Source organism: Myxocyprinus asiaticus, chromosome 7, assembly GCF_019703515.2.
Source record: "Myxocyprinus asiaticus isolate MX2 ecotype Aquarium Trade chromosome 7, UBuf_Myxa_2, whole genome shotgun sequence".
Lineage (NCBI taxonomy): Eukaryota > Metazoa > Chordata > Actinopteri > Cypriniformes > Catostomidae > Myxocyprinus > Myxocyprinus asiaticus.
Window position 1 is genome coordinate 2,006,943 of NC_059350.1, and position 25,267 is coordinate 2,032,209.

A 25,267-nucleotide genomic window follows, 5' to 3' on the forward strand; every position below is an offset into this window, starting at 1 on the left:
GACCAGCAAACGTCGTGTAGGCCACACACACACACACACACACACACAGAGATCAGGAAGTGCTGTCTTAAGCTGTGTGCTTGGTGGCGGAACTGGCTGTTTGATGTGAGGATGTGTGTGTGTGCAAGTGTGTGTTAATAAGGGATGTAATGATTCTGACCAGCTGAAGCCCTGAACTTCACGAATGGACCCCAGTATACAAGTGCAACATGGGCTCCAGGATCAAGTAAGACTCTGTCTCGTAGTGTCTTTATATGCCTCTGTTTTTCTCTGTTTGTTCATACTGTGGTCTCATGCACACTTCCTCTTCCTCGCTCTGTCTTTCTCGGATGTGAGAACTCTACAATGTCACAATTTAACAAATGCAATAAAACAAACACCAACATTTGGAAAGTACTGATAAAATACCTGCTGGAGAATTTACACAGATGATTGTCTAAGTCAAATTCCTTCATTTTTCAGAGGGGAGATTTGTCATATAGTAGCATCACCTCTTGATCTTCATCACTTGGGTGGCCTGTACAAAAGTATAGTGGCTCTAAAAGTATTTACACATTTAAAGCCACAATTAAAAATGTCTAAGTTCATTGTATTTGATCAAGGGGATTTTTAGTGGATGTATAAAGTCAGTAAGAGTGCAAAGTAACCACAGGTGGAGTTCAGCAAATTTACTACAAACATGTTCCACTTACATTTGACAAGCATAAAGTGTCACAATACCTTTTATCTTAATTTTGAATGGTACATCTATTGTTCTACGTTCCAGCAGGTAAGAAACATCAGGAGCTCTCTTTAATGTCTCAGTTGTTTCTCCTAGGCAGAAATGAGATTTAATGGAAGGTGAATGGAGACTTTCACTAACGTTTTTCTTGAGAAACTCAAATCTAGAGTTTCAAAAGTGATCTCAACATTGTCTCAAACTGGTCTAAGACTTGCCAGGATACCAAAGTCAGCAAGTCATAGATCTTAATATGAACACAAACTGCAATGACTTCCTGTCATTGCATGAAATCCTATTTTACACGGTGCGATTTGTGTTACAGAGCAAAGACACGTCATAAAAACACTCCATTAGACTCAGGCTTACATTTGGATTAAGACATCAATGCAATTAAGACGGACAGCTGAATTCACATATGGAAACTTTAGCTCAGACTTATTTTCAATAGACAGTTCTGTTGCAGTGCTGATTTGAACCGTAACCACATCCTGTGCCACTCATGAAGCATTTTGGTAAGAGACAAACATGGGAAACATGATGCAGAACTGATCCTTTTTACATTCATAGTCTTTACCATCATTGAGGTTTGCTTGTCATTTTGTCAGTATTTTTAGGTGTCAGTATTATATCAGGTGCAAATACGTATAAATGCTGCCCTGTGGCCATTTTGGATTGTCCTTCTTCCCCCAAATTATAAATTATACTATATCTCTCTTGATATCTTGTACAATTGCCATTTTGCCTGTGCCACTGCTCCATTTTGCACCACATTCTGTACTTGTGTGATGTGTGTTTTGCTCTTCAGTGATCACTTGCAGTCTTGTGCTATGCTGTCGTTTGAACCTCATTTTTAGCATAATTATAATTTAAATGCAATGTTACTATTTGTATGTCTGCTGTATAATATATATATATATATATATATATATATATATATATATATATATATATATATATATATACAGGTGCATCTCAATAAATTAGAATGTCGTGGAAAAGTTCATTTATTTCAGTAATTCAACGCAAATTGTGAAACTCGTGTATTAAATAAATTCAATGCACACAGACTGAAGTAGTTTAAGTCTTTGGTTCTTTTAATTGTGACGATTTTGGCTCACAGTTAACAAAAACCCACCAATTCACTATCTCAAAAAATTAGAATATGGTGACATGCCAATCAGCTAATCAACTCAAAACACCTGCAAAGGTTTCCTGAGCCTTCAAAATGGTCTCTCAGTTTGGTTCACTAGGCTACACAATCATGGGGAAGACTGCTGATCTGACAGTTGTCCAGAAGAAAATCACTGACACCCTTCACAAGGAGGGTAAGCCACAAACATTAATTGCCAAAGAAGCTGGCTGTTCACAGAGTGCTGTATCCAAGCATGTTAACAGAAAGTTGAGTGGAAGGAAAAAGTGTGGAAGAAAAAGATGCACAACCAACCGAGAGAACCGCAGCCTTATGAGGATTGTCAAGCAAAATCGATTCAAGAATTTGGGTGAACTTCACAAGGAATGGACTGAGGCTGGGGTCAAGGCATCAACCACACACAGACATGTCAAGGAATTTGGCTACAGTTGTCGTATTCCTCTTGTTAAGCCACTCCTGAACCACAGACAACGTCAGAGGCATCTTACCTGGGCTAAGGAGAAGAACTGGACTGTTGCCCAGTGGTCCAAAGTCCTCTTTTCAGATGAGAGCAAGTTTTGTATTTCATTTGGAAACCAAGGTACTAGAGTCTGGAGGAAGGGTGGAGAAGCTCATAGCCCAAGTTGCTTGAAGTCCAGTGTTAAGTTTCCACAGTCTGTTATGATTTGGGGTGCAATGTCCTCTGCTGGTGTTGGTCCATTGTGTTTTTTGAAAACCAAAGTCACTGCACCCGTTTACCAAGAAATTTTGGAGCACTTCATGCTTCCTTCTGCTGACCAGCTTTTTAAAGATGCTGATTTCATTTTCCAGCAGGATTTGGCACCTGCCCACACTGCCAAAAGCACCAAAAGTTGGTTAAATGACCATGGTGTTGGTGTGCTTGACTGGCCAGCAAACTCACCAGACCTGAACCCCATAGAAAATCTATGGGGTATTGTCAAGAGGAAAATGAGAAACAAGAGACCAAAAAATTCAGATGAGCTGAAGGCCACTGTCAAAGAAACCTGGGCTTCCATACCACCTCAGCAGTGCCACAAACTGATCACCTCCATGCCATGCCGAATTGAGGCAGTAATTAAAGCAAAAGGAGCCCCTACCAAGTATTGAGTACATATACAGTAAATGAACATACTTTCCAGAAGGCCAACAATTCACTAAAAATGTTTTTTTTATTGGTCTTATGATGTATTCTAATTTTTTGAGATAGTGAATTGGTGGGTTTTTGTTAAATGTGAGCAAAATCATCACAATTACAAGAACCAAAGACTTAAACTACTTCAGTCTGTGTGCATTGAATTTATTTAATACACGAGTTTCACAATTTGAGTTGAATTACTGAAATAAATGAACTTTTCCACGACATTCTAATTTATTGAGATGCACCTGTATATATATACATAACTTCAGATAAAATAAAAATATAACATTAGCAGACAAGAAAAGCATTTATTAGACAATACAAAAAAGAAAGTGACTTAAAAAGTCAATATATTGTTTGTTTTATTTCCATATCATTGAACATGTCCTATTACTGGACTATATGATTAACTGTATACAATTTTTCTTTTTATATAATTAATCTGACTTAACTTAATGCCTTAATATAATATAATATCATAAATTATAATATAATATTGTTCTGTGTGAGGATGGTTTATTTAGTGTGATTTCAGTGATTTTTTGTTATGATGACTATTTTTTGCATGATTTTGTCCTTCTCAGAGAAAACCCTGACAAAACCTTCTACTGGTTCTTTCAAGCTTCGTGTCCAATTGCCAGAGATAAAGGTGAGTACACACACACACACGCTGCTGTCTCTTCTGAGAATGGCTCTTCCTGTCATGTGACTAAACCAGAAAAACCACACGCCAGGACTGATACATGCTTATCAAACAGAGTAACAGGAGAACTAGTAAGTATGATTTGATCTGCTCACATGGTGAAGAGGGGAAACACTAACAGGCTAGTGAGAGAGAAATATGGGAGTAAGGTAAGTCTCAAGAGTGAACTTGTTCTAGTTGAGGTTTGGCTGTAAGAACCAAGCTGAACAAGACCGGTTACCCTGGTTACGCTTCATGTGGGCAGCTTTGACCTCCCTTTAACCACATCCTCTATAGAGTTAAGAATAAACTTGATGAGAATGTGAGTGAGCTGAATTAAGTGGTGTTGTGTGTGTTCTTTCTAATTGAGTAGATCCCGGAGTGTTGTTTCAGTTCCCTGAAGACTTCAGTGATGAGGTCAGTACTCAGTGTGGTTTGTGTTCTTTCCTTCTGTTTGTGATTTTTTTTCATACAAATACATTTTCTTTGAGCACTTAATGTCATGAACACAGTGTTTAGTATGTAGGGGAAATGCTAGGCCACTTTTTCTAAAAGAAGAGGTTTGACTTAGAATTTTGGCCTCTATGTGCATGATAGATAACTCCAGCAAACCGTGATGCCTCCTGGCAAAGCTCTGGCATATGTTCTAAAACAGATATCTGAATACCATATAAGAATAGTTATCCCGAAAAATGAAAATTAAGTCATTATCTATTCAATATGAAGGGTTCTGAATCCATATGATGCTATTTTCTCTGTGAAACATGAAAGGAGGGTTTTATAATTTTTACACAGCTGTTTTCCTTCAAGTGATCATGTTTACATGCACACTAATACACTGATAACTACCAAAAATCATCTTATTTAAAACATCCTACAATGTAAGAAAACCTTGTTTACATGAGATTTAAAATCATCAGGTTATTCTCTGCTTTTGGTGCCAAAACGCAAACAGGCATACTCACAAAACTAAGTTGTGCACATTGAATAAGCCGATAAGAACTCTGGTAAAGGTGTTTACCCCGGTAAAGGAAAACAGTTTAAGGCATTACATTAGAGGTTGACCGATTAATCGGTTTGCCGATTAATCGGTACCGATTGCTGCTTTTGGAATTGCTTTTGTAGCCTTAATGTAGTCAAAACCTTCAAGACCTTAACATAAACGAGTCCTCCTATAACTGTATGCAATGAATATATCAAAGCAATTGCCACGACTTTTCAATATGCTAAATCCAAACACATGTTTTCAGTGTTTACTGTGCATACCTCCCACTCGCTTGCCTATCCGTGACTCTATCTTGCGGAGTTCAAAGCAGCCTTTGACGCTAGTATTGAGTGGTGCATTGATCCCCCTACAAGTCATGTGGAAGATCCTTTCAATAAATGGATTTTAAAAACTATTAATTGTCTATTGGCCGATTAATCGGTTTTCGACCTTGTCCGCCACCTTGGTTATCGATATCTGCAAAATCCAATATCGGCCAATCTCTAGTTTACATGACATTTACATAAAATGTTTTTGGATTATGAAGCATAATCTGTGTTGGGACATGCATGCAAAAGCACTTAGTGGATGATGATAACTCTAATGTTCTTATACAGGAGTCCCTGCAGTCCCTGCCTCGCTTCTGTTTTCCTTATGACATAGAGAGGTGATTCATTCTTTCATTTATTAAATATGGTAAAGAGCACTCCAGTACAGTATTTTGAACTTTTATGATTGATTGACAGGGCGAAGGACACAGTGGCTGTGCAGCACTTCACATTTGTATTGACAGATCTGGAGGGATGTCAGCGCTTTGGATTCTGCAGACTCACGTCCAGCTCTCAGACATGCATATGTATACTCAGGTGTGATTTTAACTCACAAAAAGTACACAAAAAATACTTAGGATAGATTTTGTAGCCGCTCTAAAAACATGATTTGACCTAACAAATAGCAATTCTTTGTCTACCACAGTTATTTGCCATGGTTTGAGGTATTTTACAAGCTTCTGAATAACCTTGCTGACTACTTGACTAAAGGGCAGGTAAGGTTTTAACTCACTCTTTTTTTTATTACACATCAATCTCTAGATAACATAAACCACATACACACTGTTTATTTTTGGCCATCTTAAATATGTGCATCCGTTTAAAACCCTGACAGACCAATGAAATGAAAGAACTGTTAACAGTACTCTACAAGCACCCTGTACCACCTGCTAATGGCTCCATCACTCTGCAGATGGTAAGTGTTGATTGGCTAGTGGAAGTTCCATTCATGACATCACATATGACATCACAATCAGATTCATGTGTTCTTCACTGAGGGAGGGAAGCTTCAAATCAGAAGTGTGATGCCTGGTATCTTTGGACACACCCCTAAAGGGGAGGAGTCAGAGGGGGTGAGTCCCTGATCCTGACTAAACCTGAAACCCAACTAAAATCATACATCTAATAAATACTAATACAGGCCAAAATTCTAAATCTGTACTTCACAAATATGAACTGAACTAATCCTGGTTGTAGAGCAACATTCTACTTGAAACTAACCCTCACGAGAGTTGCCTACAAACAAACGCTACACTAAAACACTAACTAAAACATTAGTAAGTCTGAGTGCTTGTTCTCTTGAAAAATAATTCCAAAAAATTGGTTCATTTATTCTAAACACCCTAGGGTCAGACTAACACAGTGGCATTGGTTGATATGGATTCTTATGTATCCTAGTCGCTAGTCCAAAGGTGCTATCTTGTTTGGCATTTCGATAGTAATTCTGGAATAATGTTTCTCTCTATTAGATCCCGTACTTTATTGCTCCAGATCCCAAAGCCTTGCCTTCTATTCCAGAGAGTGTAAGTCTGTCCATCCATCCAGCCATCCATCCCTGTATTTGTCTGTCACTGCTTGCCTTGTTGTTTTGTGGATTTATTTGCCAGTTTTATTTACTGGGTCATTTGAACATATATGTGTATATGTGTGTGTTTGTTTCAGAGGAACCTTACAGAGCTGGTGGTTGCTGTGGATGTGAGTAATCTGCTTCAGCTGTATGCCAGCATGCTGTTTGAGAGACGCATTCTCATCTACTGCAGCAAACTGAGCACAGTGAGTTTAATTTCAGGTTTAAAAAAGGTTTTAAACTATTGAGATCAGCATGTTCTAACCAGGTGAGATACGATACAGTGACAAACAATAAATAGTGTCTCTCTGGTTTTGTTTGAGTTTGTGATTTTAGGCAAAATTAGTGACCTAGACCATTGGACCATAGGACATTTCAGTCTTATGCCATTTAGTTTGAGGATGTTTCTTCTGATGCCATTTACTCTGAGGCCATTTCATACCTTTCAGTCTAATGCCTTTCCGTCTAAAGGCATTTTGTCTGATGCTATTTAGTCTGAGACCGTTTCATCTGATTCATTTTGGTTTGAGGTCATTTCTGCTGATGCTGTTTCATCTGAGGCCATTAAGGTGCTTTCACTCTTGGTTCGATTGCTTGAACTGAACCCGAGTTTGTTTCCTCCCCCTTCCACTGCCCCCACTGGTCTCTGTTCACATCATATTATTTGGGTCTGAACTGCAGCATGATTACATCATCAACGCAAGTACAGCGGCAGCTGTTTACCACTGTAACTAGGTAAAAACTCGAGAAGACTTCACTGTGTTAAGTATTAAAGTTTGTCTCTTTGGATTCACCACAAAAACTTGCCATGCACAGAACAACACTTGTGTTTGTCTCCCGCGGATGCATTGAATGTACATTGATGTGATGAATATTAGCGGTTGTCTGCCGCGGGTCTTCGGATGCATTGGAAGACATGTGAAGAATGTGAGTTTGTTATGTTTAGTTTGAGGCAGTGTAGTCTGAGGTGGCTTTGTCTAAAGCCATTTTTTCTGATGCTGTTTAGTCTAAGGTTATTTCATCCAGTGCCAGCTGGTCTGAGGCTGTTTAGTTTAAGCTGTTTCATCTGATGCTGTTTGGTCTAAGCTGTTTCATCTGATGCTGTTTGGTCTAAGCTGTTTCATCTGATGCTGTTTGGTCTAAGCTGTTTCCTTTGATGTTGTTTGGTCTAAGCTGTTTCGTCTGATGCTCTTTGGTCTAAGCTGCTTCGTCTGATGCTGTTTGGTCTAAGCTGTTTCATCTGATGCTGCTTGGTCTAAGCTGTTTCGTCTGATGCTGTTTGGTCTAAGCTGTTTCATCTGATGCTGTTTGGTCTAAGCTGTTTCATCTGATGCTGTTTGGTCTAAGCTGTTTCGTCTGATGTTGTTTGGTCTAAGCTGTTTCGTCTGATGCTCTTTGGTCTAAGCTGCTTCGTCTGATGCTCTTTGGTCTAAGCTGCTTCGTCTGATGCTGTTTGGTCTAAGCTGTTTCATCTGATGCTGTTTGGTCTAAGCTGTTTCATCTGATGCTATTTGGTCTAAGCTGTTTCATCTGATGCTGTTTAGTCTAAGCTGTTTGGTCTGATGCTGTTTGGTCTAAGCTGTTTCATCTGATGCTGCTTGGTCTAAGCTGTTTCATCTGATGCTGCTTGGTCTAAGCTGTTTCGCCTGATGCTATTTGGTCTAAGCTGTTTCATCTGATGCTGTTTGGTCTAAGCTGTTTCATCTGATGCTGTTTGGTCTAAGCTGTTTCGTTTGATGTTGTTTGGTCTAAGCTGTTTCGTCTGATGCTCTTTGGTCTAAGCTGCTTCGTCTGATGCTCTTTGGTCTAAGCTGCTTCGTCTGATGCTGTTTGGTCTAAGCTGTTTCATCTGATGCTATTTGGTCTAAGCTGTTTCATCTGATGCTGTTTAGTCTAAGCTGTTTGGTCTGATGCTGTTTGGTCTAAGCTGTTTCTTCTGATGCCGTTTAGTCTAAGCTGTTTGGTCTGATGCTATTTGGTCTAAGCTGTTTCATCTGATGCTGTTTGGTCTAAGCTGCTTCGTCTGATGCTGTTTGGTCTAAGCTGTTTCTTCTGATGCCGTTTAGTCTAAGCTGTTTGGTCTGATGCTATTTGGTCTAAGCTGTTTCATCTGATGCTGTTTGGTCTAAGCTGTTTCTTCTGATGCCGTTTAGTCTAAGCTGTTTGGTCTGATGCTGTTTGGTCTAAGCTGCTTCGTCTGATGCTGTTTGGTCTAAGCTGTTTCGTCTGATGCCTTTCTGAGGATATTTAGTTTTAAGGCGTTTGATCTGATGACATTTAATCTAAAACTGTTTCGTCTGATGCTGTTTAGTCTAAGTCCATTTTGACTGATGCTGTTTAGTCTAATGCTGTTTAGTCTGAGGCTGTTTCACTTTCATCTGAAGCCTAATAGTCTGAGGCTGAAGTCTGATGCCTTTTCATCTGATGTTGTTTAGTCTGAGGCTGTTATTGCCAATGCCTTTTGGTCTAAGGCCATTTAGTCTAATGGTGTTTTGTCTGATGCCGTGTAGTATGAGGTTGTTTCATCCAATGCCTTCCTGTCTGAGGCCATTTAGTCTGATGCTGTTTAGTCTGAGGCTGTTTCACTTTCATCTGAAGCTTTATAGTCCAAGGCCATTTAGTCTGAGGCTGTTTGATCTGATGTCATTTAATCTAAGGCTGTTTCGTCTGATATTGTTTAGTCTTAAGACGTTTCATCTGATGCTGTTTAGCCTGAGGCTGTTTCATTTGATGACTTGTGGTCTGAGGCTGTTTAGTCTGATACTGTTTAGTCAGAGGCCATGTAGTCTGACTCTGTTTCATCTGATGCCTTTTTGGCCTTAGGCTGTTCAGTCTGATTCTGTTTAGATTGATGCTATTTCATCTGATACTGCTTTGTTTGAGGCCGTGCCGTCCGATGCCGTTTAGTCTAATGCCTTTTAATCTGATGTTGTTTAGTCTGAGGCCGTTTCATCCAATGCCTTCCTGTCTGAGGCCATTTAGTCTGATGCCTAGTTGTAGAGACCTTAGAAATTACAATATTTTTCCTGAGACCTGAAGCTTTTTTGTCTGAGGCACCATGCTGTTCTGTCTGACAGATGAGAACTGATGCTGAAAATTAATAACATATGATGTGACAAATTTGAGGAGAGTTTAAGTTTACTCAGTGATGCAAAGTGAAGACTAAGCATGGTAGTGAAGGCTGAAGAAGTGTGGCTCATGTGATCCAGCAGCTGATGCCGTTAGATTCTGTAGTCCAGAAGGAACGCCTACTAGCCAGTAAGGACAGAAAAAAATTACTTAAACTGAAATCTTGGGATTTCCAAAATGTTGGGAAAATACTGGTTGTGGCACAGTGTAAAATACACTAAAATTGCACCAAATGCAACACTAGACACCGCTCAATTTAATTTTACATTTATGAATTTGGTGTATGTTATTATCCAAAGCAACTTACAGTGCATTCAAGGTATAAATTCCCTAGAAATTGAACCCATGACTTAACAGTGTTGTGTTTGTGTGTTCAGCTCACGGCCTGCATACACGCATGTAATGGAATGCTCTTCCCCATGTACTGGCAACATATCTTCATTCCTGTGCTGCCACCACATCTGCTCGACTACTGCTGGTGAGAACTCATACACAACATACAGTATGTGCTCACACACAGCTATATATGTCCACCCTGAGCAAAACCCATAAGGGGGCATTCACAGAGGATGCGCTTTGAAAACAGCTAGAATGAGCGCAACAGAATGGAACAAAACGCAGGTGTCTAGAGTTTGTCATGTATGTCATGAGTCACCTAAGATTCTTAGTCACAGAGATATTTATTTTTTATGGTTGTTTCAATCAAATAGCTGCAAAGCTGGAATAGATAGACAAATAATAGCACAAAATTGTTAATGACATATTTTGTTTTTTCTTCAACTACTGGCACTTTGTCTCTTTTGTATCTTTTTACAATGCTTTCATTTATTTTTGCTACTTTTCAAATGTCTCTTATAGTTTTTATTGTTTGTCCAAGACTCAGACTTTAAATCTTAAACTATGAAAATCCATAATAAAAATATTATTATTAAAAAAATGTTTAACTAGGATAATATAAACAAAGTAAAAATAGTAAAATATACATAAACAGTTTCAATATTTATTATGAATGTGTCATCACAAAATTACAGTGTCCATAGTTGGAATAATATACAGAGTCAATGTAACAAAAGTTTCACTACTTTTTTACTTGACATGCTGTCTAAAATGCAACACTTTTGGGGTGTTTGCAATGCAGCGGCCAAAGAAATACGTCTGACACATGCACATAGGGATTAAAAATAGAACCGACAGAACATTATAAAGCACCTGGGTGAACACACCCTAATTCGCTCTCAAGTTCATTCAGTCTTATTTATTCCCTATAGTGCACCGATGCCGTACCTCATTGGAGTTCACTCGAGCCTGGCAGAGGTACAAAAATGCCCCTGTCTCTTTCTCTCTAATACACACTTTGTCACCCAAACAAACTTATAATTTTTTTGTTCTGTGTTTTTTTTTTTTTTTTTTGGTGTGGTAGAGGGTAAGGAGTCGAGCTCTAGAGGATGTGGTCATTCTCAATGTGGACACGAACACCTTAGATTCGCCACATGATGACCTAAAGAAGATCCCTGCTGATGTGGTAATGCATTTACTTGTATTTCTCTGACACAAGCCAAAGTCTCTCTGCATTATAATGGACACGGAAGGCTGTGTTTTTTTCTGTATGTGTATGAAGTTGGCAGGGCTTAAGGTCAGGCTGAAGAGACAGGCAGCGTTGGCTGGGTCAGGGGTCGCTCATGCTTTTCTCAGAGCTCAGGCTCTGCTGTTTGGAGGATACAGAGATGCCTTACAGTCTCCTGCTGTAAGTGACACATGTGAAACATGTGAAAAACATGTACATACCAGTTTATTACATTTTATGCTCACATCAATGTCTCTCTTTCTCTCTCACTTTGAAGGAGGGGCCAGTTGTGTTCTGTGAGGAGTTATTTCTGAGTCATAAGTCTCAGAGTATGAGGGAGTTTTTGGAGAGCGCTGTTCACTTGCAGTGTTTCAAAGAGGTCAATGCAAACCCAGACTCACACATACAACATGTTCCACTTTCATTTCGATTTAAACCCATATGACTTTCATCTTCCATGGAAAACAAAATGAGATGTTTAGGAGAATGTTCATGCTTGGGGTTTTTTTTTGTTTTGTTTTTCATATAATGAAAGTAAATGAGGATGGACGCTGTCAAAGTCCAAAAGTGACCGGAAAAGCACCATAAAAGTAGTTCATAAGGCTCTAGAACTATATTCCAAGTCTTTTGAAGCCATCCTTTTTTTTTGTAAGGAATAGACCAAAATTTATGTTAGGCATTGAAAGTTCTGGAGGACTTCCCAAACTCCTTTTGTGTTCCACGGAAGAAAGAAACTCAAGAAAGAATTTTCATTTTGGGGGGGAACTATTCCATAAAGAAGACATTTAAATATACTGTCATTTGCCATTATAACATTTAATTTGTTCTTAGTTTATTGACGGGCGTCTGGGAATGCTGAACCAGGGCAAAGAGCCTGATGACATGTTTGAGGAAGAGCTGTTACAGTGTGGAGCCTCATCAGGTGTGTGTTTATATTAATGTATGGGTGTTTCTTTTACTTCAGGCCAAGTTTTATTTTTTATTTTTTATAATGAATCTCATTAGGGCTATGTGCACATTAAACCAAGAAAAAGTCATTTTTGTTTCCGAAATGCTCTCCATCCACAGTGCCATTTTCAAGTGTTTTCCAAAAGTTGCTCGTCCACACTAAAATGCATGAAAATGCTTAAATCCCCTTACTGCGCATGCGAAAAATGGCTGTTCCATGTACGGGCTGAAACACAGTTAACCTCGCGTTTCTTCGCCGGACAGCAATTCCGAGTAAACTTTGCGTCGCCTATGTACTACCTTCACAATGCATTCTTTCAAAGTAACATTTTATCTCTAACAATGCTCTCAGAGTGAAGGCACAATAACATTGCTACAATGTGGACCACCACCTTGATTGTTTTGGGTTGAATGGATCACATGACTGCGTCACATGACAACAAATACGTCATCCTTTTCAGGTATCTCCGTCTTCCCCGTCACACTACAACGTGAAGATTTTCAAATTTATCCACTTGGGACAGCGTTTTCGAAAAGCTCAGATTTTGCTGTCAAAAATACTGTCTCAGTGTGGATGGAAGGCCAAAACGTAAAGAGAGAAGTATTAGTGTGGACGTGGCCAAAAACTTAGTTGGGAACTTTGTACCAGGCCTTCATCATGTAATTACTTTTCAAATGCCTTTTATGTATATATTTCACTGTTTAGCCTCGTCCCAGACACAGACTTTCAATTTAAAACTATGAAAATCCATTATAAAAATACAGTGTTTACTATGATAATAGTCAAAAGTCAGTAATAAACATAAATCAATTATTCAAACTATGCAAAAAGTGTAGAAATATATTCAATTGTGTGTATTTTTAGTAAACATAAAATGTTAGCTTGGCAAATTTCAAATATGTTAAAAATGTCATTTACATCAGTGTCATTTCCAGCACAGAATTCTATTAAACACAATACAGTATTTGAGATGTGCTTCACTGTGGTGAAAATTACATTTACATTTATGCATTTGGCAGACGCTTTTATACAAAGTGAATTACAGTGCCATTATTACAGGGACAATCCCCCTGGAGCAACCTGGAGTTAAGTGCATTGCTCAAGGGCACAGTGGTGGTGGCTGTGTGGATTGAACCAACAACCTTCTGCTTACCTGTTCAGTGCTTTAGTCCACTACGCCACCACCACTCAACAAGTTACAATAACTTTCAGAAAAAAAAATTACTTTATTCTCCTATGATGCATGAACATAAGCTATTGGATATTGTTAGTAGACAAAATAAATAAGTAAATAAATAAAATAAAATAAAATAGATGTTTAAATTTTAAATGTTTAAATAAGACTCTAGAAATCCACAGTGCTATAAGTGCCCGAAGTTGAAGAAACATGCATATATGTGTAAACAGAGATGAATGAATTTAATAAATAATTCAAATTCAACTGTGAGTGCAGTTTGCACAATTAAACATCCTTTCTGCTTTTCATCTCTCAGGTGGTTCTAAATTGTGTCGGCAATGGGTGGGAAATTTAAAGGTAACTTGTATTCAGACAAACAAATAAAGATTACGCTAGTATTCTGTTCCTAACAAAGCATCTTTCTGGCGATACAGAAAGGGGGTGGAGCCCTGATTGTGACATGGAAGTCTACAGCTAACAAAGCAGTGAGTATTTATATATTTATCAGTATGCATTATTATTAAATAGTACTTTTTTAACACAAATGTGTTTTCAAGGTTTTGAATGTTCTTGAATCTCTTAATATCTCATTTAGACCAAATACCACAGCAAATTTGGATTGAAAAACCTCCTGTCATCAAAGGTGAGTTCATATTTTTATATTGTTTATTTAGCCACCTCTGTATACAATATACGGGAGTTAATATGAATTTGTGTGTGTTTATTTAACATTTTTGGATTTCACTCTCAGGATCAAACCGAGTCTCACATGCTGCAGCGGGGCGGGTCTGTCTGTGATACGCACACGTATCGCCTCATCCAATCAGATTGCCTTCAGAACCGTATACCAATCACACAGCACTTTGGGAGAGTGAGTGACATGTGTAGGGCAAATGATGTCATAAAGCAGATGATTAAAACAATTGAAAATGCTTTGCTAATATGTGTTGCACAAATGCAAATGCAAAAAAAAAAAAAAAAACATTACTCGCTTGTTTCTATGGAAATGCTTAGATGGACGGCCGTAGTGCTCTTAAAAATAAATAAATTCTACACCCTCATCTGAGCTAATATTCTAACATTTAAGAATTTCTACTTTATTTGAGGGTTCTTTTTTACCTCATTGAGCATTCTGCGGTGTGCCCTTTGAGTCATCTTGGCTGGACGGCCACTTCTAGGAAGAGTAGCTATAGTACTAAATCATCTCCATTTAAAGACAATTTGTCTGACTGTGGACAGATGAATATCTAATCGCTTCAAGATAACTTTGTAACCCTTTCCAGCTATTCAAAGCAACAATTCTTGATTGTAGGTCTTCGGAGATTTTTTTTTTTTAGCTCACAATACATTTGGTGAAAATAGCCGCTTAAGGCCAAAGTATACTTCTCGTGCCGTAACGTCTCACCCTAAGTGCGCGTGATATTATGCGTTCCAATAATTTTCTATAATGAGCACTAAACTGTATAATTGTCCATTGTCACTTACAAGCAACTTCCAAAATACTGTAGCTAGGCTAGTTTCATATCTCACGTATCACTCCTCAGTCTCTTATTCTATTATTAAATAGGCCTTATTTAAACTCAAATCAATATTGCACATTCATTTATTTTATTTATTTGATAAGCAGCCGTCTAATAAGTGTATAATTGTGTCCGTTTGTTTGTTATAGTGATCAGCTAACTGTACATTAACACTTACATGAAATTTGTACTAATCCGTTTGAATGAGGAAATTGAGTTTGAAAAGGCTTGGCTCTACCTTGTGTTTAATCACAGTACTGCACATTGTTTTCGACTTTATGGTAATTTTTCTGGTGCTTTCTGTGCTGCTGTTTTTCAGTCTCGACCACGCCGGCCAGCACGCAAGCATCCTAGTAACCAGGGGAATGAGCGACAGATTCAGACACAGGAGGACAACAACACCTGCGAGGACAGGTGAGAAGAAACAGAGAAATAGATGCAACTTCCCAAATAACATATAAATAGTAACTTTGATAATTAAAGGAATATTCAGGGTTCAATACAAGTTAAGCTCAATCGACAGCATTTGTGCAATAATATTGATTACCACAAAAAATTATTTTGATTTGCCCCTCCTTTTCTTAAACCCACAAAAAAAATCTGGGTTCCAGTGAGGCACTTCAGAATCAGAATTAGAATCCGAATGAGCTTTATTGCATAGTATGCTTATACATACAAGGAATTTGACAACAACAGAGATAATACAAATAAAAAAGCATATCGAAAATATAAATATATACAGAACTACACAATAAGACAAATATATATCACAATATATATACAAATCTGTTATATACAGGTAGCGCAAGGGAATGTAATGGCAGAATAGGTAGGATATGTTGGATAAATATAAAAAGACTAAGCTGTGTATTGCACATAGTTATTGCTCAATGGGGCAGTTTTAACTGTTCATGTGATGATAGCCTGAGGGAAAAAAACTGTTCCTGTGCCTGACGGTTCTGGTGCTCAGAGCTCTGAAGCATCGGCCAGAGGGCAACAGTTCAAAAAGGTAGTGGACAGGGTGAGTGGGGTCCAGAGTGATTTTTCCAGCCCTTTTCCTCACTCTGGATGCAACCAATAATCCGAACTGTCCTTTGTAGTCTTCTGATGTCCGATTTCGTAGCTGAGCCAAACCAGACATTTATTGAAGTTCAGAGGACAGACTCAATGACTGTTAAGTAGTATGGGCACCTGCAGGATTTAATCTGAGGGTACGCACAGAAATCTGCCTAGAGGTCTGCACTTAAAATGAAACCAAGATTTTAAGCCTGATCCCGATCCGACCTCGAAATCGCTTACTATCTAATTTCTTCTCCTAGTATCTTCTCCTTGTATAGCTGTATTTTATGTAAGCATACAGGCAACATTCTTTGGGAATTTGGGAACAGTACTGAAACAGTAAACATTACACAGTTTTAACAAGGCACAGCAGCCCCTCAGTACACTAGAGCAGAAGGGAAAAAAGCATTTCCTTACCATTATTTGCTGAAGCTTCACCTGGTGCAGAACAATCTGGAATATGAAACAATGCAACACTCCCCTCTATGCAGCCTGAACTTGTTCAGATTGTTGAATCTTTGTGACAACTGCACTGAAAACTATATAGGCGCAGCGCAAGGAATGAAACAGAGCGCAGGTGTCTCAACATGCATTTTTGAAAATGTGAAGTTCTTTTTAACAGTGCCGGTCCTGTGCGAGACGCTGAAGAAAAAGCGAGACGTGGTGCAAATGTCAAAGACATTCGTCCAGCAAGTGTTTAAACAATGGGAAAACAGAACAGACATGCGCAAAAACACATTCAGTGTGAACAGCCCCTAACTCGTCCGTTCGCGCATGTCTGTGAGTGAAAGCACGTGCGCGAAACAAGATCGGTAGGCCTGTTTATTTTTTCATTAATTACAAACCTGAACCCAATCCGAAACCTGTCGGGTTCTTGGGTCCCTTCGGGGCCGGGTCTGATTGCAGGCCTCTAAATCTGCCTAATAAAACTTATATCTAGGGGAGTCCGGGGGCATGCTTCCCCGTGACATTTTTTTGTGCAAAAAACAACACCAAAGCATTCAATTCTGGTGACTTTGAGAAGCATTGATTTATTTATGAGTATGAGTAGCATTCATGTAACTATTGGCTAAAGCATTTCTTCCAGTAACCGTTCAGACAGACGCATTTTCTTGCTAAAAAAGCTAAATGCACCACAACGAATAGAGCAGAATGCAGGTGTCTCAAGACCCGTTTTTATCAGTTGAAGTTCTTTTTAACTTGACACAGCGTCTAAAAATGCAGCGCTCCCGAAAGAGATGCTAAAAACACAGTGAAATGTGACGCAGTTGTCAAAAGACATCCATCAAGCAAATGTTTACATGGAAAACGATTGAAAAACAGTGCGAGTAGACGCAATAACATGTTCAGTTTGATACAGCCCCTTGTTCACATGACACAGCACTAGCTGAAGTTTCTCAAATTTACCTCTCAAAAAGACAGCCTTTTGTAGGTAAATTTACACTGTAACCGTCACTGAATTTGTAAATATCCCGATGTGGTTTTACTGTGCAAGAAACCGCTACAAATGATTCAGCGAGAGAGCGCTCTGAATGAATTGTACTGAATCACAAATCGATTCAGACAGTTTTGCTAGCCCGTTTGGCCAATTCACTGAAAAGAACTGACTCAAAAGAATTATTCATTCGCAAATTGGGCATTGCTAGTTCTTTTAAACAGCCAACACAAATATGGTACACATTTCATGATTGGTGAAATATTCTGAGAGTAAATATTTCTTAGGTCAGTCTGAACACTCATGGTACACACAATGCGTACGGCCATACAGCTGCAGGTGCCACTGGTGATTAGAACTGTATCAGCAGCGCCTGTGGCAGTTTAAACTTCCTCAACTGGCGAAGAAAGTACAACGTCTGCTGGGTCTTTTTCACAGTGGAGTCAATGTGGGTCTCCCACTTCAGGTCCTGTGAGATGGTAGAGCCCAGGAACCTGAATGACTCCACTGCTGCCACAGTGCTGTTTAGAATGGTGAGAGGGGTCAGTGTTGGGGTGTTTCTCCTAAAGTCCAAAATAATCTCTACTTTATTAAGCGTGTTCAGCTCCAGGTTGTTTTGACTGCACCAGACAGACAGCTGTTCAACATCCCTTCTGTATGCAGACTCATGTAGTGTCTCAGTAGTGTCATCTGCAAACTTCAGGAGCTTGACAGAGGGGTCCTTGGTGATGCAGTCACTGGTGTAGAGGGAGAAGAGTAGTGGGGAGAGCACACATCCCTGGGGGGCACCAGTGCTGATTGTACAGGTGCAATAAGTGAATTTCCCCAGTCTCACTAACAGCAGCCTATCTGTCAGAAAGCTGGTAATCCACTGACAGATAGACTTGGGAACAGAGAGTTTGTTTAATTCAGTCCAGAGAATAGCTGGGATGAAGGTGCTGAAAGCCGAACTGAAGTCCACAAAAAGGATCCTTGCATATGTCCCTGGTCTGTCCAGATGTTGCAGGATATGATGCAATCCCATGTTGACTACATCATCCACAAACCTGTTTGCCCGATAAGCAAATTGAAGGGGATCCAGAAAGGGTCCAGTGATGTCCTTCAGGTGGGCCAACACCAGTCTCTCAAATGACTTCATGACCACAGATGTCAGAGCGACAGGTCTGTAGTCATTAAGTCCTGTGATTTTGGGTTTCTTTGGGACAGGGATGATGGTTGAGCATTTGAAGCAGCAGGGAACTTCACACTGCTCCAGTGATCTGTTGAAGATCTGTGTGAAGATGGGGGCCAGCTGGTTAACACAGGATTTTAGTGGGTGAAACTCTGTCTGGCCCCTGTGCTTTCCTTGTCTTTTGTTTCAGGAAGACCCGGCACACATCCTCTTCACAAATCTTAAATGCAGTTTGAGTAGCAGGAGGGGGAGGAGGGTGGTTGCAGGAGGTGTTGATGTTTGTGTGAATTGAAGGTCAGAGCAGGTGTGGTGTGTGAGACTTTGCTTTTCAAATCTACTGTAAAACACATTCAGGTCGTCAGCCAGTTGTTGATTCCCTGCAGTGTGGTGGGATGTTGTCTTGTGGCCTCTCCACACTGATGCGGGGTCGTAAGCTGAAAACTTGTTCTTCAGCTTCTCAGAGTAGCTTCTTTTAGCCACTCTAATCTCTTTTGTCAGCATGTTTCTGGCCTGATTGTACAAGATTTTATCCCCACTTCTGTAAGAATCCTCTTTGGTGTGACAAACTGCCTGTGTTTAGCTGTAAACCATGGTTTGTCATTGCTGAATGTTAAATAAGTCCTAATATATCCTCACATAAACTGATGTATGATGTCACTGTATCTGTGAGCTCATCAAGATTGGTGTCTGCAGCCTCAAAAACACTCCAATCAGTGCAGTGCAGTCAAAGCATGCTTGTAGTTCCAGCTTTGCTTCATTTGACAGTGATCAGAGAGTCCCAAAGCTGCTCTAGGGACAGAGCGATATGCATCCTTTAATGTTGTGTAGCAGAGATCCAGTGTATTTCTGTCTCTGATGGGACATGTAAGTGCTGTCTGTATTTTGGCTGTTCAAGGGTGAGATTGGCTTTGTTAAAATAGAATAATAATAATAAGTGAGTCCGGGTATTGTTGTTCCATGTCTGTGGTCTGATCAGCCAGCTGTTGCTGCGTTGTGCTCAGACACGCTTGTGGAGGAATATAAACACTCACCAGAAGAAACGAGGAAAACTCCCACGGCGAGTAGAAAGGCTTACAGTTGATAAAGAGCGCTTCCAAATTAGGACAGCAAATCTTCTTTAACATTGTTACATCTGTACACCAAATTTCACTGATGTAAAAGCATGTTTCACCGCCTCTCGTTTTCCCCGTTAACTCCGCAATGCGATCCACTCTGAACAGCTGAAAGCCCAGCAGATGTAACACGCAGTCTGGAATGGCTTCACTTAGCCAGGTTTCTGTGAAGCACAAGGCACTTGAAAGTGAATGGGGGCCAATTTTTGAACTTTAAAATACTCACTGTTTCAAAAGTTTAACCACAATACATAAAATGTATGCGTGTAAACATGATTTTAGTGTGATAAAATCACTTACAAACCTTTTCTGTGTAAAGTTACAGCCAATTTTACAACTTCATTACCATGACAATGTAATGTCAGCAAACCCTTAAACCCTAAAACAACTGTAAAAATGACGATTTAAACAACTTTACAGCTCAAATAATACACAGTTTTAACAGAAGAATTAATGCAAGTGCGTGTATAAAATTATAAGCTTCACATTTCTGTGTTTAAACCCTCATTCACTTTCATTGTAAGTGCCTCACTGTAACCTTGATTTTAACTTTTTTTAATAAAAAGGAGGAACGAGTCTAAATAAATTTTTGTGGTAATCAACATTATGATACAAATGCTCTCGATTGACCTTAACTTGTACTGAACCCGGAACATTCCTTTAAGATGTTAGTTAAAAAAATGTGTTTGTCTAGAACTTTTTCTTTGGGTCATGTCTTACAATATCTCACCTTGAGAAAGAAGTGAAGCAGGACTGCAAATGGTGCCCCTTGTGCATGATTCCCCTGTTTGTTATTATGTGTGTTTGTAGTGGGATAACTGGTGAATTAACGGAGGGTCTCGAGCAGTGTTCTGGCTCTAGTGAGCTGCAGGAAGATGATGACCTTTCTCTTTTGGCTGACCCAGAGGAGATGGACCTGCTTGGGGAGATCTTTGACACTTTGAGTGCCCAGAGCTCCAGAGAGCCAGGCTTACTGTACGGCACACGCAGTCTCGACCTCTTCAGCTCAGACAGCAGTGAATTCATCTCACATGTAAGACCTGGTGCCTTTGACTCCATATTACATACACTTTTCACGAGTCTTACTCCTAGTTTTGATAACCTTTTTTAACATCCAAAACATTTTTATTCAACGTCTTTATCCCATCACAAGCTGGATCTGATGTAAACAGTCAGAATAGCATTCAGTATATTGACACATGAGTGTTTCTTCACCTTCGGGCACTTTTATGACTGTGGATTTCAAGAATGTAACGTTAAATGTTTCACACTCTCTAGTTTATTTAATTTGTCTACTAACAGTGTCCAGCAGTATACATGTATGTACAGTACATGCATCACAGGAGATTTATGCTATTTTTATTTTTATGAAGTCATGGAAATTCCCACCACAGTGTCATTTCCAGCACATCTCAAATACTGTATTGAGTTTAATAGAATTCTGTTTTGAAAATGACACTGATGGAAATGACATTTTTAAACTTTTTGAAATACAGTGGTGGACTAATTTGTCTTGCAGTGACTAATTTCATAGCTAACATGTTATATTTCATAAGTACATACAATTATATCATATTTTCACACTTTTTTGCAGAATTTGCAGAAAGTAGATTTTGAATGCAACTTCCTAAATAAATAAATAAATCAAAATAAATAAATTGTCTCTAAAAAGACATTTAAAAATGTGCTTTTAATTTTTTGTTTTTTGTTTTTTTGTAAACAGACTGTTATGCGGTATGTTTGTTTGTGGGCAGTTTTTGTATTAACATTAGTAACATCCTTTTCAATGTTTTTGAAATAAAATGGCAGACTCATTCATCTGGCTAAAGCTAATTTCATTTTATGGATCTTAAATACATACATGTAAATAATATTTTCACTAGAGGTAGACCGATATATCGGCTTTACAGATTAATCGATGCCGATCGTTGCTTGTAGTTTTTTCATAATTTCATATTTTCAAAATAAGAATCCCTGGTGTGTTTCGGGCATGTTTATACTTAAAAGTCCCATGTTATTCACCAAATCTTCATTTTTTTCTGGTTATTATTGGGATTTTGGTTGAACAATAAACATCATCTGGAATTGTATTCATTTTGAACTCTTTTCTGTGCCCACCATTGCAAGAAATGAATAAGATTTTTTTTTTTTTTTTTTTTCGAATTTAAAAACTATCGATTAAAGGAATAGTTCACCCAAAAATGAAAATTCTCTCATTATTCACTTACCCTGATGCCATCCTAGATGTGTAGGTCTTTCTTCAGCAGAACACAAATGAAGATTTTTAGAAGAAGACAGAGCTCTGTCCGGTCCTTATAATGGAAGTATACGGGTGCCAGCACTTTGACGGTCAAAAAATCATATTTAGGCAGCATAAAAGTAATCCACACGATTCCAGTCAATCAATGAATGTAAACTAAAATGTTATTAACTTTTCAAAAGTGTTTCCTGTCAGCAGCTGACGTGAAGCATGATGTAAGCACGTCGGCGAGTTCACGCGAGAACATTTCAAACAGTATCAGAGACCTGGATGGAAGTTAAAAACGTTTTGATTATCGACTTGTTTCTTACATAAACATATCAATTTGCTTCAGAAGACATTCACTGATCAACTGGAATCGTGTGGATTACTTTAATGCTGTCTAATTGTGACTTTTGGACCGTCAAAGTGCTGGCACCCGTGTACTTGCATTATAAGGAACTGACAGAGCTCTATCTTCTTCTTGAAATCTTTATTTGTGTTCTGATAAAGAAAGACAGTCACACACATCTGGGATGGCATCAGGGTAAGTGAATAATGAGAGAATTTTCTTTTTTGGGTGAACTATCCCTTTAATCGGTTATCGGCCTTTCCTTCCACCTTAGTTATCGGTATCGGCAAAATCTACTATCGGTCGACCTCTAATTTTCAAACTTTTTTTTACCTAATTTTACAAAACTATTTTGGAGCCAAGTAGATTTTGCATGCAACTTCCAAAATAGAATAATACTAGTAATAAAAAATAGGCATTAGGCATAATTTGGTTTTTACACACACTCTCACCATTTCATTTCTCTTTCAGAGAAGTTTGACCGCACCCAGTCAGGAGAGTCTAAGTCCCTCTGTTGGAAACAGCGGAAGTCTCATTAGCTGGGAGGAGGAGCTAGAGGAGGGACCACACGTAGAGATGGAGGAGCCTGTTGCCCCGATTGACATGCCAGAAAAGGAGATTACTGAATTAGATAAAGGCGTTGAGAAGATAGAGGAAAGTCTATGTTCAGATGGACAAAGTTTAGGAAATGCTTCTCTGGACTTAGAGGTGGACTCTAAAGAGGAACAAGAGGATCACTGGTTGACTCAAGATGGACAAGTCAACGGAATAATGGATGAGCTTGAGGAAAGTTTGGATAATGAGACACAAGCAGGCAGTGAAGAACAAACAACAACTGAGGCTGTAGAACAACATCAGACAGAGGAGAAGCCGACAAGTAACTTGGGATCTCCAGACCACAGGGAGAAACCATTGTTTGAGGCAAATCTCAGGTCTGGAAAATTTCTAGGACCTACATATGGTGGAGTCATCTCTCCTCTCTCTGTCAGTGTAGAAGACAAGACGGACAAAGGAGAGAAGGCGGAAGAGGAGATTGTCGAATCCCCATCGCAGAGTGTGTCTTCTACCGAAGCTCTGCCCCAGTTGCGAGTCTCACAGACCACGTCCTTGATGGACTCTGCCATTCCTAATAATAGTTCCCGAGGACAGGATAAATCTCTGAGAACTCCCCTCAGGACCCACCATATCCATGCAGCATCCATTAGGCCAGTAATGGGAATGCAGACAAACGAACAGAGTTCGAAATTGCCTGTTACATCAACTCCAAAACAGTCTGAAGAGCAAGACCAGGCTCCCATTAAGGTCTCCGAGCTGAAAAAGAGATTTGAACAATGACTGGTGGCACATGTCAAACCATTATCAAGAGTGTATCAGAATTTAACTATTTCAAACAATCTGTAAAGAATTAAAAACAGCCTTTTTTCCAGCCTGATGTCATGAAAATTGCATGACTGTGACAACATTATGTGGTTCGTTATGCGTGTCACTGCAGTTACAAGGTGAAATGTCCATTATGTGCCGTTATAAGCGAGTTCCTGTGCTTTTATGATACTTTCAGCATACGTGTTGACTCATGTGCTCTTCAGGACTCGTATCCCGGTCCTTTGCATTTGAAGTGCAACGCTCTATCAGTTGAGCTACCAATAATTCGATCGCACTTGGACATGGTTGTAAATGTAGTTGGTTATGTATGCAAACATTAAAACAAATCTTGCGCTACAGTAAAAGTGGTTAGATGTCATAAGATAGCATTGTGTGTTATGAATTGATAATCTGCCATTTAACGCTTGATTTGTGTGAAAACAAATAAATAAAAGTCGTCGTTGTAACGCCTCGTGTTAATTTCACCAGGAAACTGCCACGATATGTACAATGAACCACGTACAAATTATTTTGCAAAACTGTAGGTAAAGTAACATGATTGTGTGAGACCAAGTTGTTTTTTTTCTGGTTGTTTGAATTGTTTTCTGCATTTGAAGTCAACATGAAACGATATTCGCAACACAGTTTTTCTTCCGTAAACAGGAAGTATTGAGAGATACATTTAGGACGGGACATTTTATCCTTCGGGAACTGTTTGGATTGTGAAACATGGGTGTACACCCCTCCTGAAACATTACCACCAGCCAGTGGTTGAAACTCGAGCATTTTCTGTGACGTCAGCTGTAAAGGAATGTCAATTTTTATACGTAGGAAGTTTTTATGTTTTGCTAAAAGTAATAAAATATGTGCACTGATGAATCGTCCACAGCAACATGTATTAGGAAAGTAAATTGGACTGACTTGCCAAGAAAACTACACATCATTAAAATAAACTGATAAACGGACCAATTTTGGCATAAATAAAATGTGTCCAACCCCATGTGACCAAATATCTTTCAATTATCAATCAATATCTAATCAATTACAGAAGGCTTATCAGAAAGGGGGCAAAGTGCTGGTTGCCAAAATACTGAAGACATGAAGCAAACATTGGCATAGCAAAATCATTAGTCAAAACCACAAAGCTCCAAACCATTGAGGACAAGGTCATTGACTCAAAGATGCATTTTAATAATTACACACCCACTTCATCACATCATCTTAAATTAAGCCACATAAAAAGGTGTCAGACATTACAAAAAGAGTTAGCTATATTTGGCAAAGTGCAATGTGTGTATTCCTCTTAGTGAAATTTTTTATTCTGTGAGCAGCTTGCAAAACTGAAACACAATTATTCATTTTGGAAATTCGTTGTATTCAGTAAGAATGGTAAACTCTGTAGATAATGTGTCAGTGGCACACTAGTGAAGAGCAGCCTCTCAGCTGAGTAAACATTTAAGTATATGTACAGATAAAGTAAACAGTAAGGTCAAACTGGTTCTACTTTTGCATGGCATCATTTGGCTTCCTTATTTTATGTGTATTTGCCGATGGCTTCAGGTATCTCCAGTGTGTAAGCAAATCTCTTAAAGTCACACTTGAATTTATCAATTGTAACTGAAAATA

General features: G+C 38.9%; 1 protein-coding gene across 3 annotated transcripts; it reads left to right on the forward strand.

Annotated features, from left to right (window-relative positions):
- Window positions 1-52: 52 nt before the first annotated feature.
- On the forward strand, window positions 53-24,520 carry dennd1c (DENN domain containing 1C). Of its 3 annotated transcripts, XM_051703106.1 has the most exons (23): window positions 55-226; window positions 3,594-3,658; window positions 4,065-4,108; window positions 5,294-5,343; window positions 5,423-5,542; window positions 5,652-5,721; window positions 5,841-5,921; window positions 6,004-6,078; window positions 6,475-6,528; window positions 6,668-6,778; window positions 10,079-10,179; window positions 10,970-11,015; window positions 11,122-11,223; window positions 11,320-11,445; window positions 11,543-11,644; window positions 12,097-12,187; window positions 13,708-13,748; window positions 13,826-13,876; window positions 13,987-14,034; window positions 14,143-14,262; window positions 15,231-15,325; window positions 20,499-20,721; window positions 22,751-24,520. In XM_051703106.1, exons 1-23 carry the CDS (start codon window positions 210-212, stop codon window positions 23,612-23,614), a joined length of 2,697 nt encoding a protein of 898 aa, XP_051559066.1. In that variant the 5' UTR covers window positions 55-209; the 3' UTR covers window positions 23,615-24,520. The 3 variants fall into 3 exon arrangements, with proteins under 3 accessions (XP_051559069.1, XP_051559066.1, XP_051559068.1); XM_051703109.1 differs by lacking the exon at window positions 14,143-14,262 and having other exon boundaries at window positions 53-226; XM_051703108.1 differs by lacking the exon at window positions 6,004-6,078 and having other exon boundaries at window positions 56-226.
- Window positions 24,521-25,267: the final 747 nt, after the last annotated feature.